This window comes from Phycodurus eques, chromosome 5 (assembly GCF_024500275.1).
Source record: "Phycodurus eques isolate BA_2022a chromosome 5, UOR_Pequ_1.1, whole genome shotgun sequence".
In the NCBI taxonomy this organism is placed as follows: Eukaryota; Metazoa; Chordata; class Actinopteri; order Syngnathiformes; family Syngnathidae; genus Phycodurus; species Phycodurus eques.
In genome coordinates, this window is record NC_084529.1 from 4,565,035 (window position 1) to 4,575,068 (window position 10,034).

The 10,034-nt window shown below is 46.3% G+C and overlaps 1 protein-coding gene across 3 annotated transcripts in view; it reads left to right on the top strand.

Annotated features, from left to right (window-relative positions):
- The window catches only part of LOC133402865 (filamin-C-like), a 38,006-nt gene extending 32,227 nt beyond the window's left edge, over positions 1-5,779 (top strand). For all 3 annotated transcript variants that reach the window (XM_061677097.1, XM_061677098.1, XM_061677099.1), the window contains 5 exons: positions 1,553-1,685; positions 2,892-3,068; positions 3,159-3,377; positions 4,340-4,564; positions 5,194-5,779. In XM_061677097.1, coding sequence (XP_061533081.1) covers positions 1,553-1,685; positions 2,892-3,068; positions 3,159-3,377; positions 4,340-4,564; positions 5,194-5,381 — 942 coding nt within the window. In that variant the 3' untranslated portion in view covers positions 5,382-5,779. The remainder of the gene's footprint in view (positions 1-1,552; positions 1,686-2,891; positions 3,069-3,158; positions 3,378-4,339; positions 4,565-5,193) is intronic.
- Positions 5,780-10,034: the final 4,255 nt, after the last annotated feature.

Consider the following 10,034-nt stretch of genomic DNA (forward strand, 5'->3'; position numbering starts at 1 on the left):
TGTTACATTTAGAAAGTAAAATGAGTAGCGACTTCTCTGTTCTTCGCCCCTTTGTAAAGTAACGTCAGAGCGGAAACGAGCTAATGTTAGTCGTGGTAGTTAGCTAGTTAGCTGCCTTGGTAGCAAGTCGCTAGAATTGATGTGACAGATTGTAGACATACCAACTCTCATAGCTGGCTGCAAACGTTCATTTTAAGACAGAATTATATTGATATATTACCTTGAAGTTGTCGAGTGATGATGAAGGGTGATGGGTGGCGCTCTCGCGAATGTGATATCGTGTATTATTATTAGCTCCCCTTGCGGCCACTCTTCATAAGCACGTTTTGCTAGCCTTCCTCTACTGAAAAATTACGAAGAGACAACTTTTCGACAAGGGCAAAAGTCGTCAACAATGGAAGGGGGAGCGGTTGCGCCACTTTGCCCACACTGAGGCGAGGCAAGTGTAAACTATAAACAGAATACTGTATACAGTACATGCTATATTTAGACTATAGCAAGAGAACAAACTTCTATTATGATCATTGTTTTCTATATTTACCTATGAATGTTGCTAAAATACCTTCCTTATGTTTAACTAATGAACATTCCAAAGGGGGACAATAAAAATTCAATTGAGCTTTTCCATGACTCATCAACCTTCGTTGTTAAGAAGTAGCGGTGTTTGGTATTGACGATATTGGCCTCGGTAATTACTCGGTATCAGATCGAAACCAAACCTCGCAATATCACACAGCATTAGCAAAAAAGTACGGAAACATTGAACGGTTGGACATGTGCAATCAAAGGTCAAATGGAGTTGACCTGTGAAGGTTATGATAGTCACAGTTTGAGTTTATATTGTTCTGAGAGGGACGCGGCATTTTAGGTTCATCCTGAAAATTTACCCCAAAACTCAATATCCCTAGCTTTTGGTGAAAAATGTATTGTGCATTTTTTCCCCCCTCACAATTGAAAACAGTTCCCACGTGTCTGCGACACGAAAATACGGCAAGGATTAAGAACGATAGCACAGTTTACACAAATTAGTCAGTTTTTAGTGTGTAGAACGGCACTGCGCGATACTGAGGGAATACCGCCAATGTCCACGTAAACGTGTCGAAAAATACAGGGTCAGTGATTCGACTCTCTTCACACTTGCACATTTTATTTGCTTTCACACTTTTCACAGCCAGCAATATTAAAACTCCCATTTATTTTTGTTTTGTTTTTTTTATATGGAGGGGGAGCTGGGGGGCCGGGGGATGCCACTTGAGAGCGTTTTGTGCCACAAGAGGCCTGATGAAGTTCAATATCAGAGCAGGATTTCAAATGTCAGGCAAGCTCTCATGTCTGCGGCGGCCGCTCGTCCGCCCGCGGGCCACAAACACTAAACGCCGCGTGCTAAACTCTGACCTTTCCTGCCTCGCACGCCCAACTGCTCCATCTATTCTCGTCCGGCTATGATGAATCACACACTCGGTGTCCCTGGAGGGCCACACACACACACACACACACACACAAACAAACGCACACACATAATGTGATCACATTTTTACCTATCTTTTTTTAGGAGAAGGATTTGAAGGTAAACCAAGAAGCCTCGTTTCTGGTGCAGCGCAACGGGACTCGCGGTGTGGTGGACGCCAAGGTCCACACCCCGTCCGGCTGCTCCGAGGAGTGTTACGTCACCGAGCTGGATGGCGGTAGGCCACTTACTTCAAAGCGCTATTTCGTCTCAGCTTACTCCGCTGCAGGACTTAAGACTGGGATCAGATATTTATTTTGGTAATAGTTATCTACTTCAAGGAGCCCATATCAAATACCACAGTGTTTATGTTTACAATTGAAATAACCTGCACCAAAATTCAAGTAAACATAAAGCCGGTAGCACACACATGCTCCAAGCTATTTATTTTGTCACTCCCAGTTGAGGTTTAGTGTCTGACATCAAAATGAAAAAAAAAAAATACGAACTTAACATTGCATAGTTATACACCAAAATGTTCAACCAAACCATCTAATTTTGTCTCAGGAAAGTCCCCTAGCTTTATGCTAACATTTAATGCATAGCCCCATAGAGTGGCTAACTGAAATTAGCCAAGATGTTACGGTAATTATAACCTTAAAACAACGGCTACTTGACCACACTCGTAGTGGCAACACAAACAGAGCATCCAACAACTACAACTACAATATAATACTACATAATACTCACAGGCATAGAGACACAGTGAAGCCCGCATGTTCGCAGTTTGGCATTCACCAATTTGCCTATCCACTGTTTTGTTTATGTTTTTTTTGCAGAACGTATCCTCCGTTATTTGCTGTTTTTGTGCTCTGGCCAAAGCCACGTCTAATATAAACCGCTGCTTTGGCACCCTCTTGTGGCTAAGCAACTACATTGACGTGCGGAGAGGAGCTTCATTTAGTCTGGCCATAGCCTTGTTTAACAGGAAAAAAATGCTTTGTGGCATCTATTCCAAAGTTTTTTTGTGTGGGCGTTAGTTACTCGCAGATTTTCGCTAGTGCGGCCTGAGACCAATGTACTACACTGAAGGCGTGAAAGTGAAACTGTACAATGTAACAGGCGCTTAAAAATCTGTGAATGACGAAGCGCACCAATTGAAAGAATCCATCCATTTTCTGTAGCACTTATTCTGTTCACGGTTGCGGGGACCTAGAGACTAACCCAACTGACTCCGTGCCACAGGCGGACAACAACGAGGACTGGTTACCAGTTAGTCGCAGGGCACAATAGACACGGATAACCATTGTCACCCACATTGACTGAATCCACGCCGAAGTCAGGCGGAAGTACCACGACACCATCACTAACATGACAGAATCCCGATTGTAAAATCTTGATATTTCAGAACCTCCTGACATTGTGTGTGCGTTGCTCCTTTCAGACAAAACCGCCGTGCGCTTCATTCCCCGGGAGAACGGCGTTCACGCCATAGACGTCAAGTTCAACGGCTGCCACATCCCCGGAAGCCCCTTCAACGTGCGGGTGGGAGACCCGGGACTGGTCGGAGATCCGGGCATGGTCACGGCACACGGACCCGGACTGCTGGGCGGAAACACGGGTGGGCGCGACCTCCGCCACAGAGTGGGTTCAACACGTCCGGTGAGCGGGACTTTCTTTAACCGTCGGCGTCCTTGATTTCTTCACGTAGGCGTGCCCTCCGAGTTTGTGGTCAACACGTGCAACGCCGGCCCGGGGACACTGTCGGTGAACATCGACGGGCCGTCCAAAGTCAAGATGGACTGCTGCGAGTGCCCCGAAGGCTACAAAGTCAGCTACATCCCCATGGCGCCCGGCAACTATCTCATCACCATCAAATACGGCGGGCCGCAGCACATCGTGGGGAGCCCCTTCAAAGCTAAAGTCACAGGTGACCGCCTGTCATTCTCACCCGTCATGGAAGCAATTTCTCGTTGTCAGAAAAACTTCTCAGCTACTTGTCTTGGCAACAACGGCTTCTTTTTCTAGTTCGTCAACCTCGAAAAACTTCAACATAAAAATAAGACAAAGGGCACCTGGCATGAAGTGTTCTACAGGATAAAGAAGTAGTATTAAGGGCACGGGGGAAGTTAAATAATTTGACAAGACTAAATAGGCATATTTCCGAAATGTTTTACAAGCATATGGCGTCAATGCTTGTAATAAAAAAAAAAAAATTAAACTTTCCAAATCAAAACTTCTATATTATCAATGATTAAAGTCGTCATTTTGAGATTTATGGCACGGTGGACGACTGGTTAGCACATCTGCCTCACAGTTCTGAGGACCTGGGATTCAATTCCCGACCCCGCCTGTGTGGAGTTTGCATGTTCTCCTCGTACCTGCGTGGCTTTTCTCCGGGAACTCCGGTTTCCTCCCACATCCCAAAAACATGCACGGTAGGTTAATTGGGAACTCTAAATTGCCCGTAGGTATGAATGTGAGCGCGAATGATTGTTCGTTGCTATGTGCCCTGCTATTGGCTGGCGACCGGTTCAGGGTGTACGCCGCCTCCCGCCTGCGACTGGCGTGAGGAGAAGCGGTGAAGAAAATGGATGGATGGATTTTGAGATTTAAGTCCTATATTTTTCAGGAGTTTGTATTTGAGACAGAAAGTTGTCCATTGTATTTCAGTGATTAAAGTCCTAATCTTTGGAGGATAAAGCCGTATATTTTGAGGGGAAAAAAAGTTGTATATCTTGACTATTTTTGTAAGTTTACAACTCAAGTCTTGTTGTCCATTTAATAGTTCGACGTTGTGGTAGTGGGATTTAAAAAAAAGAAAAAACGGGAACCACCACCGGTCTAGCAGCTGCACCGACCTATTTGATGACCTTGCCGTCCGTCTTGCAGGCGCCCGACTGTCGGGCGGACACAGCCTCCACGAGACGTCATCCGTCCTGGTGGAGACGGTCACCAAATCCTCCAAAGTGGGCGGCGGGGCCTTCAGCTCCTCCGCAACGGCCGCCTCGTCCAAGCTGACGTCGGACGCCAGCAAGGTGGTCTGCCGCGGAATGGGCCTGAGCAAGGCCACGGTGGGCCAGAAAAACAATTTCACGGTCGACTGCGGCAATGCAGGTGAGTTGATCTTGTACTCGAACATCAACGAGCCATCGTTTCAGGAGCCACGTAGGTGGCCTCATTTGCTCCTGTGTGTATGTGTTTTTGTTTTGTTTTTGTTTAAAAAAAAAACAAAACAAGCTGTCTGCTCCAGATGCAAGCTTATTGCTAGCATTCTTAGCGGCACGCACATCAAGGCAATGAACACAGCACAGAGAGGCAGCAGATGATAAAACTCAATAATATTGAGCAAATTTGCTCTGAAAAGAAGTCAGATTCATTTTGTTGGCATCTGTCGTTGTTCATCCTTTTCCTCGTAAGTTGTTTCTAATTAGCAAGGGGAAACATCCGTTTCCCATAGAAGAACTTGAGCTAATTTGTGGGGAGCTCTTTCAAATGTCATATCGGATCCACTTTGCAAATGAAATTCTAGAATACAAATTCTTCAATTAAATAAAAAAAAAACAAAATAGCGTGAAACACCGGTTCTGGTGGCGCAGTCATGGTTCCGGGAACCGAAATAGTCGTCAGAAAAATAAATACTCCAGTCGAGTACAGATACCTGAAAAATCCACTTAAGTACAGAAATGAAGTATTTGTACTTCAGCCTAATTTGTCACGTTAACCTTTGCTGTTTTTGTGCGCAGGCAGCAACATGCTAATGGTGGGCGTGCACGGACCTCACGCCCCGTGCGAGGAGGTGTACGTGAAGCACATGGGCAACAAGCTCTACAACGTCACTTACACGGTCAAGGACAAGGGCAGCTACACCGTCATCGTCAAGTGGGGCGACGACAACGTCCCCGGGAGCCCCTACAAAGTGGCCGTGCCTTAAAATCAACGCATCAAAGCTCAGCCCACCAATTGTCTTTATCTCACTTTGGACTGATCAGAATATACTGCACTAAGACTAAAAGCGGTTTCAGTGAGCGAAGGTGTGTGTGTGTGTGTCAAATTATGTTTGAAATACCAGACACTGCATTTACAAATAAGCGTAGTTGCAAACAAAGTGTGCTTTACGATTCTGAGTGATGCTTGTTTGGCGATTTACCTTTTTTTCCTCCGCTCTGTTCTGCAAGTGTAATATGTTGCGAATGTTAATCGGGAATAGCCAAAGTAATCGACAGCATTGAAGTGAGGCGCACTGTGGTTTTTCTACAATTGAAGAAGGAATGATTGCCTTTTTATTAACCTATTTTTGCAAACCTAATAAAGACTTCATGGATAAATCTCCCCAATGCATAATGTATTTGATTGCAAAGCTTGTCGACTCCCAACTCAGTCCGATTCGGGGTTAGCATTAGGGTACGATTGCTTGCTGGAAGCACAGTCTTGACACTATCTCAACTAACCGCACTGCTCTGTCATTGGTTAAATCCATGTCACATAGTTTATGGTTGTCGTGTTGTCAACCACTCTATTCCCGGCAGTGCGTTGCGTTGCGTTAGCCTTGGTCAGTTTTTGGCCTTTTTAAAGTGGATTTTTCGCAAAATGGTTTGTTGTGTTCCTCCGGACAAGGCATGCGGATGCATCGTCTCCCGAAAAACCCACAAAGACCACACCTGTGGGAGTAAAACACTATATTTATCGAATCTTAATGACAGTAATTTTTTGTGTATAGCAATTTTTTTTCCCCTAAAAAATTATTACAAATCGAGGCTGCGTAATATACATAGGTAGAAGGAAAAAGAAACCATATTGTCACATTGTATGGATGTAAACCGGTACCAAGGGGTTGTGAAAAAGGCGTACTTTCATTCCAATAAAATATGTCTCATGTTCCGAATGTATGTATTATAAGGTAAAATCATGTCGTGCCATTGGAAGGCCTCTGCCAGCCAGCCTCGTGCTGGTGTTCGGGCACGTACGCCTGCCCGGGTCGGCACCGGGGGTAGACGTTTAAAGTTCCTACGGGTGCTCTGTCCCGGTCTCCTGCTGTAGGGCGCTGCCATTTACCCGAACCGCAAGGAGGTGCTTCTACCTGTTTTGCCCAACGTGGAAGTTGGTTGCGCATAAACCCTACTGTGTTGCGTTGCATTGCAGAGTGACATTATGTTAAGATGGGTGACAATATGCTGCCAGTGCATGTCACTGTCCTGACTTCATTTTCAAAATTTGTGGATTAATCCCAAGTTTTGCCGACCTCATAAAGATTTCACTGATAATTTGATAATAAGATTTCATTGCTGTTGACTCACAGCTCAGCCCGACTCGCTGTTTTGAACTTGTACAATGATTTACGCCCACCGCTTGCTTTCCCTCTGGGCTGCTGACTGGCAATTTTCTCCTAATAACAGAAGCTCTACGTTGAGAGTCGGTGTGTGGGTGTGGGTGTGGGTGCGGGGGGTAGTTGGTGCTGCGGGTCTGGGCGGGATGACCCTCTAAGTCGGTGGTTATCCGGCCTAATGGGCCCGACCTGCAGGAGCCATGCCTCTTAATCACTCACTTAGCACACACTCACACCATTCACTGTATATCTTTTTCTCACGAAACACATCTGGGCACATACACGTATCAAAGGGTTCCTGGGGGACTGGTACGGTATCTGGAGGGTGTGGGTGCCGGGTCGGGTTTCAGCACGTCTGTGCTGTTTCACGGTCCGTGCGCCCTGCCCCTCCGCCCTGCCTGCCCTCCTGGATTTTAAATGCATCACACACACTCCCCATGTTTTAATGCACCACATACACCTATCGCTTGGGGGCTGTGGGTCGTGGGTGGGGGTGGGGGTGGGGGGGATGGCGGGGGTCGGGGGTTTGGCTGCTAGGCAGTAGTGCCTGGTAGCCCTCCTGACCTTGTCCTGTTCTATCCTGTCCTGTCCTTCCCTCACAGGGTGAAGCACTACAGCCCCATGCAACACTCATATTTAATGTTTCATTGTTGAAGATAATGTAATGATTTACTTCTCTCATCCTGTTTACAATGAGTGCTTTGTCTTTGTTTCTCTCTCCCTTCTAGAAACTATGTTCTGTTCGACTGATCGAGTCTGATTCTCAATAAACCTCAATTACAATACCACAGCAGAAGCTTCAAAACTCCACTGTGACAAAGTAAAACTGTTCCGGCATGAAAGGGATACAGATTTTCCATTCTGCTTGACCTAACAGCCGAACAGGACAAAAAAAAAAAAAAAAAAGTGGGCACCCTTTCCAACAGCTTTGGGGAGTCTCTCGCCGAACCAAATGCGAACGTGGCGCGAAGAGAACGTGACGTGTGCATTATGCTCCCTCATTTAGATGTTGTACTTGTCTAAACGCAATCACAAGATGGCAGCATAGTCAAGCTGTCCTCCATATCTACATAGCAGATCCAAAGGTCCATTGTACCCCAATGAAGATGAACTACATTCCCTTTACACACCGGAGCCTGTAGAGCGGAAAGAAAACAGACGAGTCACCTTGTATTGTGCCCATAATTAATCCTGTCGGCTGTGTTATGGGAGTGGAGGTTGTTTCCATTGTTGCATGCTCAAGGGGCTGGAGGCGCACAACCTGCAGAGGCAGGAATAGACCACAAAGGAGAAGGGAGGTTCAGCCTTTCGCTTCGTCTGCGGTCCCTTGTAAATGCTCACGTGGGCGTCCGCTGCCTGGTCTGTGAGTCGAGCCGAGCCACGACTCATCGCAGGTGTCGCAAAAGTACTCACACTCTGCATTGAAGTAGTACAGATATGTGCGTTTAAAAAAAAAAAAAGAAAAAAAAAAGAAAAAGGTACATATGTCCCACCAGGTTGTCACGGGGCTTTTCCATGCTAAGACAACAAGGCGCTCTAAAGCGGCCACGCCAGCTCGAAGCTCCGGTCCACACACTTTTTCAAAAATGTTTTCCCGGCTCCTCGCTCTTTTGTCCTTCTCAGCGTGACACGTGTGCACTCACAGATGACAACGAGGCGCTCTAAAGCAGCCACACCAGTGGATTACCTGAAAGAAAGATGCATTTTCAGGGCGTAAGCATTTCCACCTTATCACAATAAAATTCCCAAATGAAGAGCTCTTTTTCACATGTAAATCCTCTTTTCGCACTTCTTGACCACTTCAAACCATTCCAGCTTCAAGCCGTCAGCTGTTCAGCATTCACGTTCGCAATTTCTAGCTTCCAATATTTCACCGCCCGACTGTGCCTCTGACCTTTATTTGTCGGCCCGGCGGCTCCCTTCAGCTTCAAATGGGAATCCCTGAAGAGAGTTTCACAAGACGGCGACCTCTCTCGGAGAAGCCGAAGAGGGAAAACCTCCCGTGTACGAATGCAGCGGAAAACAAACAGCGAAATGAATGTTGAATGAATGAATGAATGGACGTGTTGAAAGAGTGAGAGGGGGGTGTTGTGTGCGTGTGTGTGTATGTGTGTGTGTGTGTTTGGTGGGGCCGGGGGCGTTGCTGTATGAATTCATCCATTTGGGCGCCATTGGCACCCCCAGGCCTTCTATGTAATTGCTTCATGCATTGTTGATACAGCGTAAGGTCAAGCAAATACCCTTGATTTTCTCTGCGTTTACGTCCACGAATGCACTTCCATTTAAAGGCCAGTGGGGCAGCCTGGCATCTTTTAACGGGCGTGCACGCACACGCTGCCGGCAGAGCGCTCATCCCTCCTCGTACACGCGGTGCCGACGAAAGGTAGGTTGGCCTGCGGCTGAATCCGGGTCGCGCCGTGTATTATTCATATAGAACAAATATGAAATATTCATAACAGAGTGGGGTTTTTTATTTGTTTTTTTTTCAAAGTACGACAGCGAGAGAGCGAGAGAGAGAGAGAGAGAGAGAGGGAGAGAGAGAGAGAGAGAACAGGTGTTAATGAAGACTTCAAAGTTGAAAAGGTGTGTTTTCATAAATTGAAATGAGTTTAAAGCATGCAGGAAGGTTGAAAGTACTGTATTAAGAAAAAAGGTCTCTCAATATCACAGATATTGACCTATTGCGGGTGGATGCCCTTCGAAAAACGGGGGTTCATTGTCGCAGTAATATAAATGCAATGACCATGTGTGCCCCAGCATTTTTTGGCCATGTTGTGCATCTACAATTTGCCTCCTTTCAAGAGGGATGGATTTGTGCGGAAGGCAGACGGGGGTGTGAGAGCTGTGTGCCAAAAGGTTGAGACAGCGCTTTTCACTGCGCACATACATACCCCAGCTAACACTTGGACACGCACACACTAGTTTCTGTTTGTTAAAACGGATCGCACTGTGTTATGAATACACACACATGCGCACCACAGACATACTGAAAACATTCAGGCTGAGAGCAGGCGAGAACTGGTTTGATAAGGAGCCCCTAAGGAAGGGACTGCGCTCTGAAAAGTAGAGCCACTCGGCTTCCGGAGCCCACGAGAGAACCAAGGGAGTCCAACTGCTCCAACTCGATCCAAGCCTTGCAAATCGGTTTCCTTGATTTCGTTGTAATAAATACTCAAAAGACAAGTTTAGGGGGTTTAATTGTCGTACTAGAGCGGCTCCAACTACAGGAGACAAATTCCTTGTATGTTTTTTGGACATACT